The sequence below is a fragment of the Panthera pardus genome, unplaced genomic scaffold, assembly GCF_024362965.1.
Source record: "Panthera pardus isolate Hobbes unplaced genomic scaffold, ASM2436296v1 HiC_scaffold_17, whole genome shotgun sequence".
NCBI classification, from domain to species: Eukaryota; Metazoa; Chordata; class Mammalia; order Carnivora; family Felidae; genus Panthera; species Panthera pardus.
The window spans coordinates 84,663,136-84,684,575 of NW_026526732.1; the positions used below are offsets into that span (position 1 = coordinate 84,663,136).

At 37.6% G+C, this 21,440-nt stretch overlaps 1 protein-coding gene across 6 annotated transcripts in view; it reads right to left on the reverse strand.

Moving 5' to 3' along the window:
* CD109 (CD109 molecule) overlaps positions 1 to 21,440 on the reverse strand; it is a 168,502-nt gene that overhangs the window by 47,287 nt on the left and 99,775 nt on the right. For all 6 annotated transcript variants that reach the window (XR_002071968.2, XM_053904723.1, XM_053904722.1 and 3 more), the window contains 10 exons: positions 20,846 to 20,955; positions 18,085 to 18,309; positions 17,132 to 17,233; positions 16,978 to 17,043; positions 15,932 to 16,108; positions 12,571 to 12,723; positions 6,154 to 6,228; positions 5,666 to 5,726; positions 1,780 to 1,921; positions 757 to 874 (listed from right to left, as the gene is read on the reverse strand). Coding sequence is in view for 5 of the 6 variants with exons in the window: in XM_053904723.1 (XP_053760698.1) it covers positions 757 to 874; positions 1,780 to 1,921; positions 5,666 to 5,726; positions 6,154 to 6,228; positions 12,571 to 12,723; positions 15,932 to 16,108; positions 16,978 to 17,043; positions 17,132 to 17,233; positions 18,085 to 18,309; positions 20,846 to 20,955 (1,229 nt within the window). In the remaining variant the exon portion in view is untranslated. The remainder of the gene's footprint in view (positions 1 to 756; positions 875 to 1,779; positions 1,922 to 5,665; positions 5,727 to 6,153; positions 6,229 to 12,570; positions 12,724 to 15,931; positions 16,109 to 16,977; positions 17,044 to 17,131; positions 17,234 to 18,084; positions 18,310 to 20,845; positions 20,956 to 21,440) is intronic.

Consider the following 21,440-nt stretch of genomic DNA (forward strand, 5'->3'; position numbering starts at 1 on the left):
TACTCAAGGTGTTTGAGTGGCTGAAACAATATGTGTACATCAAACTTGATTTGCAGCTATTACACACAGGGTGATTCCATGCCTGGAGTAAACAGTTAAATACATATGACTCCTAGTGCAGCTATGACTGATAACTTATATACTGTAATATGTATTACTTTATTACAGATTACTTTCCTTTTATTTCTCAATATTTCACTTAAGGCATCATATGGATTTTTTTAATTGAGTATGTAAGTATACTATATTTTCTATGACTTGCATTGTAGATGGTAAAGGGGAAAACAAAATATCTGTTATAAAAAGGGGGCTTCAGGTATGACAGAGGTAAGAACTACTGGTCTAAGACCAAACGTGTATATTCCTCTCGCCAGCGACTGGGTTAGGAAGTCACATATGCTGCAATCTGACCAGAAATGTGAAGGCATGTCTTCTAGGGGACATCTTGAGAAGTTCTGCTCATCCTTATCAGAGGGACACACAGAAACCCTCTGTCTTCTGGCCTTTGGAAATGGTTGGATTCAGTCAATAATAAACTTTTTATCCAAATCTTAACATGGATGGAACACATTTAGGAGTTCAATACAGCTCACATTCTAAAGTAAACAACTAATAAAAAACAAAAAGGAAAAGCCAAGGAACCTCTAAACACTGAGCAACATCATAAGCAATTTTTTTTTGAAAATCCATTGAAGAGTGGACACTTTTTTTGCTTTGGGCACTTTAACATTTATAAGCAGCTCTTTCATATACTACCTCCACTGGAGTCCTGGTTAGTCCAAGACCTAAGTCCTCAGAGATCACAAATGCGGTAGCCACCCAAGAAGTGATAGAATCAGGCACGGTAACTTCAAAGTCTTGGTAAATCTTGGAACTAAAGTCAAGATAAAAACAAAAATCACAACCCTGAGAACTGACACATTTCCAAAAAAGTCAACATAACCTAAACCATTTTTGGAAGAGTTTTAGTTTTCCAAATTGTTTGCCTATCTAAATTTTTTTGAGTGAGCATGAAACGGCAGATCCCAAATTCTCAAGGACCAGGTCATTTAATAAGGCCATAACACTGCATCCTGACTCATATTCCATTAAAAGCTTTCAACAATGTTTACACTTTCAGAATGACCATTATTTTCATAAATGTACAGATAATAAATACATATTTTCAAATTTAACTTGATTTATTTCTGTCAATTTACGTGAAAGTTTCCCTCCGTATCCTGGTCATGTATTTGTGTGTGTGTGTTTTGAGCTTTGACTTGTGTCTTATTTCAAGTTTCCATACATGGCTGACTATAAAATATATGCATATTTCATGATTCATCTGCTCAGTCATTAGACCAGATAGCACAGGGTTTGTCAACTAAGCTGAGTCCCTCCACCACCTGTGCTGCTTCTCCCTGTGGCTCACGGGGATGTTTTATAAGGAGCTACAAGGCCGAGAGAGTAATCGTCAGTACTCTCACCCCAAGGCAACAAGTGTACTCTCAGCAATTTTCTCAAACAAGAACCATGAGACTTCAAGGAAGTTCAAAACACCCTTCGTTAGAAGAAGGTCTATCTTCTCCTTAATGATACTCTCACTGCCCCAATTTGCATGTGGCTTTATTATATACTACATTTAAATACACTAAATATCGTTCTAAGATAAAAAACCTCTTGGTTTATTTAGCTTTAACCACAATATGTTTGCACTTAAACATTAGAAAGAACACAAAACTTGTTTAAAAATAACACTAAACAAAATATATATAAGCAAAGAACATGATAAATCTTTACCCCATGTTGGTGTCTAGCCAAATCCAAGTCTCTGGAAAATGCTTTCTGACACGTGGATCGCTAACCGAAGAAAAGTCATGGAAATCTACCAAGTATCCTTCATTTTCCTCCACAAACCTCTCGGCAAGTTCTACGCTGTCATCTAAAAATCAACATTGGCAACTGTTAGGAAAAAGTCCCTGTAGAGAATGATTATAAACTCAGTCCATGGAATTGCAGCACCTCTCAGCTGAATGGGACTTTAGAGCTCATCTTATCCAACCTTCTCGTTTTACAGATGAGACACCTGAGACCCACAGAAGTCAAGTGACTTACCCAAGGCCCTGTGGCCAGTTACGGCAATGCCAAAACTTAAAAAAAAAAAAAAAAAAAGTTTCCTGCCCATATGGCCAACACCTAAAAAACTACTTACAGTGCAGTTGCTAAAAAATAAGTTAAATCATTTTTAAAGTTACCTTCAATTTTCCTATTCTTTTTAGCTCCCTAGTGCCAGTTACCAATGGCTATCCCAGCCATAAGATGCCACAATCATCCTGTTTACTAACTTAAAAACAGCTATGTTGCCATACAAACTCTGGATTACCTACTTCTATTTTTTCAACTTTTCTATAAGTCTATAATTATTTCAAAATAAAATGTAAAAAAAAAATAGACTACAGTCAGTACGAGGGATACAAAGATGAATGCAGGGAGCTTCTTCACTCACAGTCTATTGGAGGAGACAAATAGAAAACTGTAGTAAACATGTTAAGAGTGACACAGACATATAAAAAATGCCTATTGTGCACAATAATGGCTGATTTTATCCAAAATCTGAATGATGAAAATAGTGTGGCTAGGGGAAAAAAATCCATTTTGCAGGGGTTTTGGGGTTTTTTTATTCTGTTTTCTTTAAGTCTCCAGTTAAAGAGTACCCCACATGGGAAAGGGACACAGGGCAGGTAAACTAAGTACAAAGGCATGTCCCAAATATGACAGTGAGTATTAGGTAAGAGGGGCGTAAAATGAGAAGAGAAAGAATGGCTAAATCCAGATATTAAATATCCAATCTCCCATGCTGAAGGACTTAGATTGATCCTTTAAGCAATTTTGACCTATTGAAGGTTTTAGAATAAATTAGAAACATGATCCAGCCCACAGCTCATGTTTTATAATGATAACTCTGGCATCAGTGTGAACAATGGCTTAGAGCTGGAGGAAATGGAAGGTGGGCAAAGCAGTTAAGTTAGGAAGTTATTACAATAGTCAACGAGACACTGACAAGGGCCTGAAGCAAGGAGAGGAGAGGAAGAATAGTCTCAAGAGATGATTCTGCCCTGCCTCTTGGGTGGATGACTTCTGTGTATGCCCATGGCATGCTGACTCCCCCCACCCCAGTCCTCAGCACACTCTTCTAATTATATATTGTTTTGCCCCACTAGACCAAGTTGAAATCTCATTGCCTCGTACATACTAGGCATGCAATTAATATCATCACTATCCATTAAATAATGAATGAACGAACTGGATCTGAGGAATAAAATAGTAGGTAATTGCAGACTTATAAGTGCTAAACATGTGTCATACAATTTAAATGTTTTTGAATTTAACATCATAATACCCCTGTAATACCAATAATATTATTAGCACTATATTTCAATTGGAGATTTGAGGTTTAGAAAGGTTAATTGACTTTCTCAGTGTCAAAACACCAGAACTTAAAAGCAGAAGTATTTGATGGCAATCCTTTTCTTAACTACCATGTTATTCCACATCTGACAGAGAGGAAGGAACTAAGGATGTGTTGTGGGTTTCTGATTTAGGCATCTAGGTAAATGATGATTTCATTAACATAGGTCTGAAATTATATCAATTCAAGGAATCACATATCAATAAAATTATATTAAGGAAAAGCAAGGTTGTAAAGGAAGAGAAGATCATAAACTTGGCTTGTGACATACTGAATTTAAGGTATTTGTGGGATGCGGAAACAGAGGGGTAAGATAAACAGTCAAGATGTTCCAAAGTTTGGGTTAATGAAGAAGATGCCAAGGAAGTAGGGAAGAATGCTACCAAACTGAATAATCATGGTGGTCCAGGCCAAGTACTGGAGGAAAGTGAAAGCAGAAGGAGCCAATAACCCAGAATAACCAGAAGTCAAGACCAAGGAAGATATTTGGTCTCTAGTAAGGACAAAGAAGGCATTCAATAGATTTAAGGGAGTGAGTGAATATCCAAGGTAGAAGGATAGGCATTTGAAATGTTAAAAGTAAAGCAGTGTTCCAGTGATAACGTGACCTTGAGTAACTACTGATGCCATAGTACTGACTGCAAGATACATTATGTACTGGGGCACCTGGGTGGCTTGGTCGGTTAAGCGTTTGACTTCGGCTCAGGTCACGATCTCACGGTCCGTGAGTTCGAGCCCCACATCGGGCTCTGTGCTGACAGCTCAGAGCCTGGAGCTTGTTTCGGATTCTGTGCCTCCCTCTCTCTCTGCTCCTCCCCTGTTCATGCTCTGTCTCTCTCTGTCTCAAAAATAAATAAACATTAAAAAAAATTAAAAAAAAAAAAAAGATACATTATGTACTTAGGAACCCTGATCCAGAAGAGAAGCAGAAAAATGAATGCCAGTCACTTAAGAAGGTTTCTAGGGACACAGTATGCTAGTAGGAGGATCAAATTTCTTCTGTTAAACAGTGGGGAAAAAAAGGTAGAAGAAAGTTCTTAGGAAATGTAAAGGATACAATAAGTATTACTAACAACAGAATGAGTATTACAGTGGAAATCAGGATTTGATAAGTAAGGATGAAAAAAGATGGGTAAAAGCAGATACCAACAAAGAGAGAATGGAAAAAGATTGCTTAGAAGGTGTCTAGGATGGATTGTTACATGAAGAAAGCTAACCATACCATATTATCTTTAATGCATAGAAATCATAATGATTTCATAAAATTTTTAATACTATACAATGATCTTTTTGCTTCAGGGTAGAGGCTCGGGTATCCTGTAGTGTCAAAAATCAGCCCAAAGCTGGAGAGCCTGGGGCTTAGTGTGGAGTAACTGAGAAGACCTGGCAGGAATAGGGAATCCGGGGATACAAATTGTGACAGCCTTACAAGATGATATTAGCATAATGTTACCTAAAGGAAAAGAGAACAACTCCTGGAGTTAACCATTCTCATTTCCACACTTCCTTCAGTCAAAACATTTCACTTCTTCCTAAGCACTCTTATTATTAGTTGGGTAGCAACTCTATTTAGCAACACAGGGAACTAGGTGTGACCCTGCTCAGGAAGAACTCAGACTGATGAGACATGCACGTGTGCAGGTGCATGCACTCACGCATGCTCACTGCATGTACCAGCATACTTATGGCATCTGGGTTATATTCTAGGTGAACGTGCGTGTGTGTGTGTGCACACTGCATATACCAGCATACTTATGGCATCTGGGCTATATTCTAGGTGAACATGCGTGTGTGTGTGTGCACACTGCATATACCAGCATACTTATGGCATCTGGGCTATATGCTAGGTGAACATCAAAATGCCAGAGAACAAAAATGTTTCAAAACTATGTTGTTCCTTTTATCTAATTCCAAAATAACAGCACAGTTTGCAATATAAATTGGAAGCATAGGATCTTCCAATATGCCCCAAAAAAATAACCATTTCAAAGAACTACAAGGGAGCAAATGGAAATCTAGACAGAAGCCCAGACAAATATTCCATGTCATGGCTCAAATGTACATTAAACTCCAAAGACTTTAGGAAAAGAGAACAGAAAATGAAATCACAATATCCATATCCATTAAACCAGAAATCATCCATACTTATAAGTAATTTTAAATACCTGAGATGAAAGACTTAAATACTTTGAAAGCACATTGCTAGGTTCTACTTACAAACACCATCAATGTAATCCTTCATAAGGTTTGCATCTGTCAATACCCAGAGGCCACATTCCTAAAAAGAATAATTTAAAAAATTTTTTTAAGTTTAAATGCTTTGTAAAATGTCACAGCAGTCTTCTATACTCTTAATTCACTCTTGTTCATTTGTTTTTATGCAGACATGAAAATTTTGAGTTTTTTTGACTCTATCTCATTTTTGAGAATTTAGGTACATACATGAGCATTCTCTCTCTCCCTCTCATACACAGATACAGATACACACACACACACACACACACACACACACACACACACACTTTTTCCATTTGCTTTTAAAATTGGAAGGATGATTATCTTTCCATTTCAAATTATATTTATATAACACACTATACTTCAACAACACATTTAATAAAAGGTTAATCAGATAATTAATTCTGAAGGTGTTTGCAATAGTAAAAGATATTTATATCTTTCCAAATTATATAATAAGCTAAACATACCTGAAAAACTGCAAAAGAATTCATGAACATGCCTAAATAATACCCTGTGTTATAGAGCTCCAACTCATGGACCACCTAAGGAGAAGATAAAATATGTGGAATGAATTGATTTGTATCATACTGTTCTGCCCTCTGTAATATTTCTTGTATGTTACTTAGATAACACACAGCCCACATGCTTATCTAATTTGAAAGTGACACAAATGGAACAATAACAAATATTTGAATGCCTTATTCATGATTCAATCAGCTAAAATTACATTGATTCTTTTAACTTATTTTCACTCTGTTCACTAATCCAGAGTTCCTAAGAAATGTGGGCTTGAGGTTTGCTCAGGAGGAATTTAAATGTCAATTCCTAAACCAACACACAGGGGTCAGCATTGAAAACAACCCATACTTCTGGCAGAAATAAACGGGTTAAATTTGATGGTTAATATAAGTTCTGCAAATGTCACTTAACTACATTTTCTTAAATAACAAAAAGAGATAGTTTACAAAAAAGAAATGTAAATTATTAACAAACAGAAAAAATATTCAACCTCATTGATAAAGCACTGCAAATTATAACATCAATGAGATAGTTTTTTCAATATTGAGATATTTACATAATCACATTAGCAATGTTATTTTTTTAAGAGCAGCACTCATTACTAGCAAGAGAGAGTAAAATAGGCTAAAAGACTGAGTAAAGTTGGCAGCTCCCAAGAGATAAACACAGATTAGAATATGACCTAGCAATTCCATCCCAATGTATATGCTGAAAAGAACAGGCACTCAGATATACATGTATGGCCAATGTTCATTGTGGCATCAGTCACAATAACCAAAAGACAGAAACAACTTAAACGTCCATCAACAGAAGAATGGATAAGCAAAATGTGGTATATACATCAAATAGAATATTACTTAGCCATAAGAAGAAATGAAGTTCAGATACATGCTACAACATGGATGAACCTTGAAAACATTAAGCTAAGTGAAATAAGGCAGACACAGAAGGAAAAAATTTTATATGATTCCTCTTATATGAAATGTCTAGACAAGTAAGTTCATAAAGACAAGTAGATTAGAGGTGGCTGGGGCTGGGAATAGGGGGAAATGGAGAATTATCACTTAATGGCTACAGAGTCTGTCTGGGGTAACAAAAAAGTTTTAGAAACAGATAGTGATGATCGTTGTACAACATGAAAGTAATTAATGCCACTGAATTGTCTTTCAAAAATGGTTAAAATGGCAAATTTTATGTTACATACATTTCACCACAATAAAAAAAGTTAAGATATTATACAGTTTGGTAACTATTTCAACCTATCTCTCTTATTTACATTAGCGTTAACTAGACAAATTAAGACAAAGGCAGGAATACAAATCATGAAAGAGTCTAAGTGCAAATTTAAAAAACAACCACGTTTGGAGCCCCTCAGTGGCTCAGCTGACTGTCTGAATCTTGATTTCATCTCAGGTCATGATCTCGTGGTCTCGTAAGTTCAAGCCCCGCATCAGGCTCTGCACAGGCCGTACAGAGCCTGCTTGGGATTCTCTCTCCCCCTCTTTCTCTGTCCCTTCCCCACTCATGCTGTCTCTGTCTCTCTTAAAATAAATAAATAAAACTTTTTTAAAAATTTAAAAAAAAAAACACATTTAAAATCAAACACCTGGAGCACCTGGGTGGCTCAGTCGGTTAGGTGACTGATTTCAGCTCAGGTCATGATCTCGCGGTTCGTGGGTTCAAGCCCTGCATCAGGCTCTGTACTGACAGCTCAGAGCCTGGAGCCTGCTTCGGATTCTGTATATCCCTCTCTGTCTGTCCCTTCCCCACTCACACTCTGCCTCTCTCTGTCTCTCAAAAATGAATAAACGTTAAAAAAAATTAAAATCAAACACCTGCATCCACTTTTTTTGCCACACTAACAACAACCACAGCTACATCCATGGTAAGCAAACACGGTGCTAGAACAGGCACCGAGAAGAAAACAACAGAAGGAGAAAACAGAAAATTTCATAATATCTCAACAAGCTGGCAAATACAACCAGTATATAGTCCAACTGTAGACAATGGAGCCAGAGCCAGACATAATGGAGAGAAAAGATTTTAGTCCCAAGACTCAAACTCTGCTATAGGACACAAATGCATGCAAGATCACCTTCCCCTGACACTCAGGCATGAATCAATGGAATTATCAAGAAGAAACACCTATCTCAAAAAGAAATCCTCGTTTTCTCACTGGCTCAACAAAAAGGCATTGCCAAGGCTGGAGCAAAGGCTGATGTCTGAAAATCATTTCTGGAATATCTAGCACACTTAAATTTTCCCAAAGTGTTCAAGAGTCTCTCGGCACCATGTATAAATTTAATAAGAACAAAAGAAACCAAAATGGTCTATTACCACAGGCTCCTGATGCCCTTCTCCAGAGCCAACTCTGGAGAAACAAGAAAAGCAAGTAGGAAACTTGGATGAGTGGTATGAGAAAAGCCTGAGAAGAGTAAAAGATAACTTTAACTGGTGTGTTGGGAGGAAGTGGGTGGCAGAAAGCTGCTAGAGGCAGTCTGGAGAAAAGATTTTTTAATTCTGCTCTTGCTTCTTTCCAGGAAGCAGCCTTGGGACAATCATTCCTTGCATTTTCACTGCCAAAATCAGCAGCTGCACCAGCAGCCTACACTGCCTGTATAAGGGTCAGGAAGATAATACCAGGTCAGCACCTCTGCTTTTCTGGTGGAGAAACTGAGGAAAACACGTGGACAGACCCATGGCCAAGCACTCACTCTTCCTCTGCACTCCAAACCCTAAAAGCTGGTGGATCATGACCCCAAAAAACTGCCTTTTCTTGGTGATGCTTTTCCCTAAGAGCTTAAAAGTGAAACATTGAATAAAAGCCAGCAGCACACAGGGAAGATCAAGAGTAGTTCTCTAGTCTCTGAAGCTTGACCCCTCCCCCTCTTTAAACTCACAAGACTTACACAGATTGGAATGGGGTGTTCAGCCTTCCCCAATGGACAATATCAGAACAGCTGCCAAATCAACTACATCCAAAGAGTATGACTTCCATAAAAGACATCCAAATGGACAACACATAACATATGATGCGAAATATTGAAAAGGCCAGTTCAAGATTTTAAAATAAACATGGCAGATAGACATAAGGAGATAAAAGAAAATATTAGCAATATAAAACAAGAACGAAAGATAAGAACCCAATGAAAATAATATACATTAAAAATATAATAGCTGACATAAAGAACCCAATATAAGAAATCAAAGGAGGATAGATACAACTGATAGATGATCAGGGAGCAGAGTCAACTGTGGAGCTCTCTCAAAGGAAAAAAGGAAAGTCAAAAAGATAGTGAACATAAAACAAAAAGCTAAGAGATATGGAGAATGGAAGTAGACATGCCAATCACTGAATAACAAGAGTCTCAGAAGAAGAGAAATGGAGAATGAAGAAACAAATGAAGAAATAACAGATGTAAATTTCCAGAATTAAAAAATGAAGGAAGAGCATAGACTGCAAGGGCAATCAATAATGACACTGAATTACAATCCTGTACAATCACAACATGGTCTGGGCAGGATTGGAGAAGAAGGTGGTAACAAGTGAAAGACAAAAGGGATGTGCAAGAAAATGAGAGCATACTGGGGCACCTGGGTGGCTCAGTTGGTTAGGCATCCGACTTCAGCTCAGGTCATGATCTCACCATTCCCAATTCGAGCCCTGCATCAGGCTCTCTGCTAACACCTCAGAGCCTGGAGTCTGCTTCGGATTCAGTGTCTCCCTCTCTCTGCCCCTCCCCCACTCACACCTCTGTCTGTCTGTCTCTCTCTCTTTCTCTCTCAAAAATAAATAAACATTTTAAAAAATTTAAAAAATAAAATAAAATGAGAGCATGCGAAAAAATGCTCGTCTTGTCTGGTGAAGATAGAATTTTGATAGTCTTAAGAAATCAGCAAGAATAAATAGTAGTATGGTTCATGAGTTAAGGGCCTCTGTCATAGGAACAAAAACAGAATGTATAACTTACAAACCAGAAGAATAAAATTTGATCTAACCCCTGGAAAAAATAAAAATAAAAAGAGGGAAGAAAAGTAATTACATTTAAAAATATGAAATAAAGTAGAAATAATTCCTAATTAAGACAAGAATTACCATACTTGTAAATGTGTTAAATAAGCTTATTAAAAGATATGGACTACCAGACATTAAAAACAAAAACAAAATATAATATAATAACATGCTACCTACAAGATAAACTTAAAGGAAAACTTATAAAAGCTTGAAAATAAAAAGGTAGAAAAATATGCCAGCAAGGTTGAACCAAAAGAAAGCTGGGATAACAATCTTTTGTTTTTTTAATGTTTATATTTTTAGAGAGAGGCAGAGAGAGAGAGACAGAGTGCAAGCAGAGAGAGAAGGAGACACAGAATCCAAAGCAGGCTCCAGGCTCCAAGCTGTCAGCACGGAGCCTGATGTGGGTCTCGAACTCTTGAACTGTGAGATTATGACCTGAGCCGAAGTTGGACGCTTAAATGAGCCACCAAGGCGCCCCATGGGATAGCAATCTTATATATGACAAAATTTTATGTAAATATATTAAAAGATAGACAAAGAAACAAAGACAGAAATAGAGCACAAGCACTAGATAGAGGTGTGTGTGTATGTGTGTGTGTGCATGTGTGTGTGTGTGTGTGTGTGTGTGTGTACATACACAGGGAAACAAAAATGAAATAATATACTTAAGATATTTAGAAAGCTATAAAATGAGAGATATTACTAAATTCAGTTAAATCAAATCCAAAATGCTATAGACTTTTTAGAATAACATGAGTTTTTTAATATTAAGAGAAAAAAATGACCAATTTGTTTTAAATGAATCTTTTTTAAAAGGGATTGATGGGAATGCAAGCTGGTGCAGCCACTCTGGAAAACAATATGGAGGTTCCTCAAAAAACTAAAAATAGAAGTACCCTATGACTCAGCAATTGCACTACTAGGCATTTATCCAAGGGATACAGGTGTGCTGTTTCGAAGGGACACATGCACCCCCCCATGTTTATAGCAGCACTATCAACAACAGCCAAAGTATGGAAAGAGCCCAAATGTCCATTGATGGATGAATGGAAAAAGAAGATGTGGTGTATATATATATATATATATATATATATATATATATATATATGATGTGGTATATATATATATATATATATATATATATATATATATATATATACAATGGAGTATTACTCGGCAATCAAAAAGAATGAAATCTTGCCATTTGCAACTACATGGATGGAACTGGAGGGTATTATGCTAAGTGAAATTAGTCAGTCAGAGAAAGACAAAAATCATATGACTTCACTCATATGAGGACTTTAAGAGACAAAACAGATGAACATAAGGGAAGGGAAACAAAAATAATATAAAAACAGGGAGGGGACAAAACAGAAGAGACTCATAAATATGGAGAACAAACTGAGGGTTACTGGAGGGAGGGGGGATGGGCTAAATGGGTAAGGGGCACTAAAGAATCTACTCCTGAAATCATTGTTGCGTTACATGCTAACTAATTTGGATGTAAATTTAAAAAAATAAAAAATAAAACAAGTCAAAATAAATAAATGCATAAATAATTTAAAAAATAAATAAAGGGATTGAGAAAAATTACCTTTATAAGCTGAAAAAATATATAATTTTTCTCAAGATGACCAAATTAGCCTAAACATTTATATCTTTTTTTCCCATGTGTTGTTAATTACTATACTTAATCAATTAATTGACATAGGTTATACAATCTAGATTTCAACTAGCAATGGCTAGGGTATATCCAGGATATATACAAGAATACATCAAGAACTTACATATAAAAATGAACAACAATGAACTTACAAAGCAAAATTGATTAATGAATAGAGGATTAGTTTATGTAACTAATGTAACTAGAGGTTTATATATTTCTTGGTTTATAAGTGTTCTGCAAATTAACAGGATTTCACTCCTTCAATATACCACAAATAGTTAATTCAATGAGGCAGTAATTATATATAACCATTATGTATAACCAAAATAGAAAGTACTTCAAAATTATCGAAAGCTCTCTTCTCCAGGGTCATCCAGAATTGTACAAGTCAATTTCCTAGTACTTTCTCGAGAGTCTTAAATTCAAATACAGTATGAAAATGAGGGAAAACTCTAGATGGCATCTCTCATGTAAGACAGCAAAGACACTTCACCACATAAGCCTCTTCCCAACACAACAACCAGAATGCAAATCCTTTTTATTTGGAAGCTTTACTCATTACTGACTTACACTTGAAGAGGAACCAATAAAATTTCCCTTAGATATTTGAAGTAATGCAATAAAGTTTCTTTTTTGCTCTTTTAGCATGTATTTTTATAATGAAAAAATAGCTATACTCACATTTTCCATTGTAATATCATTAGAGGCATTCATCAGATTCACACTTTTGTCAACAGCCACAACCCCAACTATCGAGTCTGGCTGTGTCACAGAGATCCTAAGAGAGACTTTCTCAGATGGTGCAGCATGAGTTTTACTCCAAAACAGCTTTATCTAAGAAAGAGAGAAAACAGGATTGATTTATGTGACTTTTTTAAAGCATTACTTACATGTCTCACCAACAGCAGTTCAAAGGACTCAAAATCTAGCAGAGATTCTCCATTTGCCTTGACTCAGGGATCATTCTAAAACCATACATAAGCCTTCTCTGGGGGAAGGAATTTAAAAAAAAAAAAAAAAAAACTTTACTCACAGTATTTGCAAGTAATAGAACTTCCCACAGTGGCATAAATCTGAATTTTCCTTCACTTCTCTATCTTTCCTCTTCCCTTTCTCCCACACCCCTCATCCCCCAGCCAATACTAAAAAGAAGACAGCAGTGCCTGGCACACCTGGGGAGGGTCAGTATCCTGGAGGAGGAACAGGAAAGAGCAAAGAAACTAGAGATGCCCACGTGCTGGTAACCTGAACTTAGAAGTGAGCCCAGGGAGAGGCCCCTTGGGGACTCACAGAACTCCTGTTGGGGACAAGGAGATGTCTTTCCAACTGAAGAGGTGATCAGACCAAACACTAGTTAGGCCTAATGCTCTGTGTCCCCATGGCTGCCTGAACTTCCTCTGTTCATTACATTCATCAAAGATGGCCCTAACTCATACTTCTTAATGAGCCTCAATCATCTCATCACAGCAAAACGGAATGGCTTTGTCATGAGGCCCCTTCATACTAAGAAGGCTCATCTTGTCTAGCTCTATTTCAACATTCTACTGCTGCAGTGACTGTACTACCTGACCAAAACTGCCTTACTGTTCCCCTCGACTTGACTGAACAGGCTTCTTCCTGACCATAAGCCCCTGATTCTCCCTTTACTTACAGCATTTACTTTAGAAAACTTGAAATTGTAAATTCTTTCTCTGTCCCTTTGAAATGTAAGGCTTCTCCCAGCCTCTTGCCACTTTTACAACCCAGGAATGTCTCTCCCAAGGACTTGGGAGCCAATCCTTTGAAATGTAATCACCAAAAAAGAATCACTGATTGATCTCCCAAGGCTCTGTGGGAGGATAAGACCCTAACTTATACATTGACAGTTAGCAAACACAGATGGCCTAATCACATTGACCAATCTCTTCTCAGTGTCCTCCAGTACCTTTCCACAAGCTCATTCACTGCTTAAAACTCTCCTGCCTTTCGGAGCAACTGGGTGGCTCAGTCATTTAAGCGTATGACTTCAGGTCATGATCTCACAATTCGTGGGCTTGAGCTCTGCATTGGGCTCCACGCTGACAGTGTGGAACCTGCTTGGGATTCTCTCTCTCTCTCTGTCCCTCCCCCACTTATGCTTTCAATCAGTCAATCAATCAATCAATCAATCAATAACCTCTCCTGCCTTTTGTTTTAATGAAGTTGAATTCAATCTCTCTCCCCTATTGCAACAGTCTTGAATAAAGACTTGCCTGTTTAACTTGTCCAGTGAAATTTTTTATACATATACCCTTTATACCACTGTATCTAGTTTACTTTTAGTTTAAGTTTCCCCCACGTATACCCAAAATGAAGGGGAGCAACATGTTCCAGCCTTGTACTTCTCACTCTTGACTCTGCGCCTCAGAGACCCTATGGCTTCCATGTACACTTACGAGTGGATGATTTCTAACCCTCCATCTCTTGTGCTTTCCACATCCCATCCAGTTCAGTCATTACCAAACATCCAAAAGACTCGTTAATTTTCCCTTGCTTAAATATATTCTATTTTCAAATTTGTAGTTTCTTTGTGAGTAATGGAATAAACATATAAAAAGTAGAGAAAGAGGGGCGCCTGGCTGGCTCAGTCAGTAGAACATGTGACTTTTGATCTCAGGGTTATATGTTTGAGCCCCACATTGGGTGTAGAGATTACTTAAAAATAAAAGTAGAGGGGCGCCTGGGTGGCTCAGTCGGTTAAGCATCCGACTTCGGCTCAGGTCATGATCTCACGGTCCGTGAGTTCAAGCCCCGCATCGGGCTCTGTGCTGACAGCTCAGAGCCTGGAGCCTGCTTCAGATTCTGTGTCTCCCTCTCTCTCTGACCCTCCCCCGTTCATGCTCTGTCTCTCCCTGCCTCAAAAATAAATAAAACGTTAAAAATAAAAGTAGAGAAAGATATATCTTTGCAAATATAGCTGAAATTATATTTATCTTTCATATCTAAGAAATTTCTTGGAATTATGCTATTTATATACTCTGCTTCCTCAAAGCCAACAACCTCTTACACTAAACTTTTTTAAAACTTGGTCTCACTTTCAAAGATATATGCCTTAAGTCCAACTCCTACTTTAGAATTCATCTTTGTTATGGGATTAATGGAATCACTACAAGTCAAAATTTGCTCTCTAACAATAACAGAGCATACCATTATCTTTGAAAAAACTTTTCATAAAGTGAAAAATAGAAGTCTGTATTCTATTTTGACAAAATTAATTAACAACTGTCAACATAAGACATGTATGACTACTACAACCTCTCAGAAGTTTAACAAACTAAGCAAACAGAAATGCTATCAAAGAATCGTACTTGGCAAATCAATACTTTTAAACAATGATTATTTTGCCTAAAAAAACCTGAGAAGGCAGCAGCTCTCAGAACAATGGCTCATTTTATTATGCACTAGATGATTCAATTCCATCATGCACTCTTTCAGCCAGGTTACTTTTCAAAGTTGAGGTTCAAGGGGGCATCCCACACAAGCCATACACCTTAAGCTACAAAAATCCCTGGTGCTTTTGGAGACCAAACTCCACACAGATCTCCACATGCAAGGTAGCCAAGCGTCCTGTAAATCTGTCCCGGGTTAGATTCCAGGCCCATGAAACGGATAAACCAAATCTGGGCTCTGCTTCCACATATCACTGCTGACGGCCTCGTTCCCTACACGTGCTTCATTTCACTCCCACGCCAGTATCAGCACCACACAAATTCTGTATTACTGCTGGAACTGCATGCCAGAACAATATGGACCCCGCCATTTGAGAAATCCTGAAATAACTTCAAGAAATTGAGTTCAAGTCTTAAAGCCAAGAATCATAACTTACAAATAAGACCCACACTGCCCAATAACTCCACATGTGAAAATCTGTATGTGGCAATAATACTGAAGGGATTTAACCATAGTTCTAGAAGTATAAATTTCTAACCAATGTTATTTAATGATACTTTTCTAAAGAAATATTGCATTTCTCAGACTTCACCAGTATGAAGTTTTCTTCTCACATCATTACCTTAAATCTTACCTTATTTTTAAAAACAAGCTGAACAGGAATTTTTAGAACATCATTTATAATTTCTCCATCATCTTCAATATAATACACAATAATACAGGCTTTTGGAGCCCAAGAATTTTCTGGTGTTAAAGAGAAGGCTGTTGAATTTTGCTTGCCTACAGCCACCAACTGTCCCCTGGATATTACCTGAAAAGAGTAGCAGAAGAGTTTCATTTTATGCCAAAGCTAATGAGACTCTCAACTGCAGCTATATTTAACACAATTTTAACCATACACACAAACTGTTGACTTAAACCAACTTCAAAGCATTTTTCAGTGCAAGGAAACCTCCCTGACCAACAGAGAGAATATAAGCCAGGAAACAGAAAAGGATAAGATAAAGAAATAACTGACTGAGACATCAGTAGCTTCACAGTTAATTTATTTTTGAGTAGAGAATATAGAGCACCACTGGGGAGAGCTGAATTAGAAAGATTCAAATCTATGGGTAGCAATTTTTATTTTTTTGTTTTTCTCATACTTTATAATTTTCTACGATGAACTTATGTGGATTATCTCATAGAAACTTAAATTTTAAACATAATGCAAGATTTAATCACCCATCTTAAATTGGAAATGCAAATATAGGTGAAAAGAGAAAAAAGGAATTTGATTGCAATATAAAAAGGGCAGGCTAAAGGGTATGAGACTGAATTTTAAAAATTAGTGAGTTTAGTCTAGGGGCGTCAGGGTGGCTCAGTCAGTTAAGTGTCTGATTCTTGGTTTCGGCTCTGGTCATGACCTCGTGATCTTTGAGTTCGAGCCCCCTGTTGGGCTCCACGCTGATGGCGCAGAGCCTGCTTGGGGTTCTCTGTCTCTCCCTCTCTCTCTGCCTCTCCCCTGCTCACACACACTCTCTCTCTCTTTCTCTTTCTCTCTCTCTCAAAATAAAGAAATAAACTTTAAAAAATAAACATAAAAATTAGTGAGTTTCGTATACACATAAGGGAGACATAAGGTAGCTCATTTGAGATGATTCTATAAGAGATAATAAATTTAGATTCTCTATTGATTACCATATAGCTTAACTCCTTCCTTAGTGGCTTGTTGCCACTAACCACCAACTCAAAAGGTGATCCCACCTAGAAAAAAAAAATCTTAATTAATGAATACACATTAATGACAAAAGAGTACAATTATATTGTAATTAAAAGTGACTGCACCCATTACCTTTATATTTTCATCTCTCGTTTTTAGTTGGATGTATGCTTTACTGGGAGACTTAAACATACCATGAACTGCCATGCTACTCACACTGTTAAGAAAAGAGGCCTATAACAAAAGAAAAGGGAGCTATAAATTTTCATCCTTAGTAACACCCTGAGAAAAAATACTATCTGTTTTACAATTCCTGAAAGGCAAATGCACTTTTCCTTTTTTCTCTCGTAGGAAAAATCTGTTCCCCAGCCATTGGCTCTTCATCATTTTATAGCTTATACTGTAAAGAAAGTGACAGCTTTAAAACACAGAAGAGGGTCTTCATCACCATGATCTAAGAGGAAAAAGTGTAGTCCTAATTTATTTCAGAAACAAAAGCATATTATCGGGAAACTCTGTGAGAAGAGAGAACAAAATGAGAAAGGACTCCTTTCCTTCTCTCCACAACACACAGTCCATTTACAAGCAAGAAATCATATCAGCCCATGTGATCTACCAATAGTGTGAAACTCAAAGGGCCAAACGTGTGGCAGAACCAAGTAACGAAAAGAAAGATATCAAGAATGGTTGGGGGTGGGGGGATCTCAGATGAGCCACTCTGAGAAGGAACTCAGCAAAAGAGTGTAGGTTTAAAAAAACATTTTCCTTTTTCATTTCAGCTTCTGCCAAAATACACTTCCAAATGATTGAAAACCAATCTAGGCTGGAATTTGGGGAGCTTCTTCATCATACCTTCAGATTGCTATATTTTACTGTGCTCTTCAGAATGAATTTATAAGGAAGCATTTCGTCTACCCCTCACCCACTGTTATTACTTTTAACACTCCCCCATTTTTTAAAATAGAAACATGTGTCTACTTCCTACTTCCTGTGCACTTTGACTTCTAATAGGTTGAGTGCCTACCACGAGATTACAATTTTAATGATGTTGTTGCAGTAACATAATGATGAGAAACAGATGGCACCTCCAACTGTAGCTCATTGGAATCATCCAGGATTGGGAATTCAATTTTAAAGATTCCATTTTGAGGGACAGTATAATTTATGATCTGGACAGCTTCTAGTTCCTGGTTCCTGCTGCCCCATCTGCTCCAGTACTCGGAAGAGTTTTTCTGTGTCACTGTTATAACTACATTATTTCTTCTTTCTTCAAAAGTCAGTCGATTGCCATCAGCACGGGTTACCTTCACCTAATTGTCAAAACACAACAGTTTAAAAACGGGTAACAAGAAAAATAAAGAATTGAAGTTCAGTTGAATCTAGTTCCCATCTGTGCTACTCCCATGAAACTGAACTCTCAAAAACTGCTGGCAGTACCCTAACCTCCAGATGAAGCACTCTCTCTAGATAGCATCCAACACTACTGACCATTCCCTTCTTGATATTATTGCTTCTCTTGCCTTCCATGGTTCCACAACTGCCTTCTTTGTTCCAAAGCCCCCTTTCTGCATCCTCACAGTGTCCTTTTGGGTTCCTCCCTCCTTTCCCTAAATTGGGGAATTTGTCAAGGTCAAATTACCAGTTATCTGTGCTTCTCTTTTTCTCAAAGACCTCATCCCTCTTACTGCTTTCCTCACCTTGCTCTGGAGCTCATACTCAAAACCTCCAAGTTCTACTTGCAGGAAATTTCTACTTGTATATCCCTGTCACCCCAAATTCAGCACATCTATAACTGAGCAACCATCTTGCCTCTTCTATTTTTGCTAACACCACAATTCTGCCGACTTAACATCTCTGGATTTCCCCCTCCCTCTTCCCACCTCCCAAATCCAATAAACACCGAGTCTTATACTTCTCTCTTGCATCCTCTCCACTTGCACATCCATCCCCTTGAGGCTACTCAACACCTCACTCCTGGGCTACAGCCATCCTCCTGCACATAGCCTGATCGGTCTCCCTGGAATACTGCTGTCACCATACCCCTCCAACGTTCATAAGGCACCTAGGCTCTTCACTGACTAAAGCATAAAGTTCAAAAACATGCATGTGCCATTTAGGATCCTCTACAACTCCCCCCACTTCACCCCCTGTTTTCACTCTCACCACTCCAGGACACAAACTCCCTGCTACAATTGAACTGATCCGGGGGAAGGCACCTGAACTTGAGAAGCAAGGCTCTCACCTGTGTCTCAGTTCATCTCGCTCTCCATCTCCCACCCCTACACCAAACATTTAAAATCCTACTGATCTTTTGGGGTGCCTGGGTGTCTCAGTCAGTTAAGCATCTGACTTCAGCTCAGGTCATGATCTCACAGTTTGTGAGTTTGAGCCCTGCATCGGGCTCTGTGCTGACAGCTCAGAGCCAGGAGCCTGCTTCAGATTCCCTCTCTCTCTGTCCTTCCCCTGCTCACAATCTGTCTCTCTCTCTCTCTCAAAAACAAAATAAATACTTAAAAAATATTTTAAAAATAAAATAAAATCCTACTGATCTTTTAACAAATAGCTTACATCTTCCCCTTCCATAAAGCATCCTTTAATGACCCTCATCCCTATCCCAAGGACAACTCTTCCTCCCCAAACTCTCAATGTTTCACTCTATTCATTTGGAAGTTACCATTTGCAGCCTCAAGGGGTTTTTTCTTACCTTTTCAAACTAAATTATATGATCATTGAAATCAGGAATTATCTAAAACTTCTCTTGATCCATTCAACAAGAAGAGAGAGCTTCTTTCTTTAAACCAGAGATCAGCAAACTATGGTGGGCAGGGAGGCCAAATCCAGTCTTTTTGTAAATAAAGTTTTATTAGACACAGCCACCCTCATTTGGTTACAAAGTAGTTACGGCTGCTTTCATGCTACAATGGCAGGGTTAGTATCTGTCACAGAGATAATATGTCCCACAAAGCTAAAAAATATTTACTATCTAGCCCTTTGCAGAAGAAGTTTGCCAGCCCCTGCTTTAAATCACTACAGAAATGGGGACACCTGAGTGGCTCAGCTGGTTAAGCATCTGACTTTGGCCAGGTCATGATCTTATGGTTCATGAGTTCAAGTCCCACATCAGGCTCTGTGCTGACAGCTCGGAGCCTGGAGCCTACTTCGGATTCTGTGTCTCCCTCTCTCTCTGCCCCTCCCCCACTTGTGCTCTGTCTCTCTGTCTGTCTGTCTCTCTCTCTCTCTCAAAAAATAAACATTAAAAAAATTATTTAAATCACTACAGAAATGTATTCATGACATTGACATTATCCTGCCTTAAATCATTATTTGTCACCATCACAAAAACTGTGAATCCAGGGTAGGGACTGGGTTCTTCTTAATTCTGTAAGCCCCACCCAGCAACCTGCCTTGCACATTGCCAAAATTCACCTAATAAGTGTTAAATAATAATAATAATAATAATAAGTAGATTTAATAATTTTTAATGCAACATCTTTGCTAGAACTAAAATTAGTCATTATGAAAATCAAACTGAAATTGAAATATTTTTACTAACATCTAATTCTTTCTAGTAATTTATAAAAGCTTTGATGTAGCAATCCAAATCTAACTTAAATTGCTTATTAAAATTTTTTTGAGGAAAACACTTCTGTTGGAAACTACTTTTTTAGAAAACTTAGACAAAGTTCATTTGGGAGCAATTCTATATATTTCACATATCTAAAGGGGAAAAGTAATTTATCTACTTTGGGCTTAATTTTTTTGAAAAGCACTGAAAATATTATCTGCCATTCTATTTCATTAAACTGAACTTACTGCTTTAGATCGTTAATAAACATGCCAACTTACAGTGGCTGTAAAGTTCAGAGATGGCTTCAAGACAGTAGCATAATCAAAAAACTCAATGATGTAATCATGTTGCTTGAAAAATACATTAGAGCTTGCATTTCTTGAGATACCTGTTTTGGAAATTGCACCATTTAGAAAGTAAATGTTACACTTCACGAACAGCTTCTATGCATCAAATTTCTCTATCTAAGCTACTTCTCCAAGAAGCTAAGGTATCAGGGCACAGAAGCCTCATTCCCATACTGGCTTGGCCATGAAGAGAACTATACAGTTCTATTACATCCTCCATGGACCCCTCCTGAGCGCCATTACTGCTATGTCCACCCACAACATGTACACTAAAAATGAAGGCCTTGACTGAATCACCTTTTGCTCTTTTGGAGTTTGGTGAAAGCTGTTGATAGCAACAGAAAGATCCAAGTAATTAACTCTTATTTTATTACTGAGAGAGAAAATTGCTCATGAGCAGACAAGAGCTCAGAAGATGTTAAATGATTAAGAAAAAACAAAACAAAACAAAACAGAAGATGGTTAGTTAGCTGAATAGTTTATGTAGTTTTCAGGTTGAAAAGAAAGAGCAGAAGTGGAGAAAATT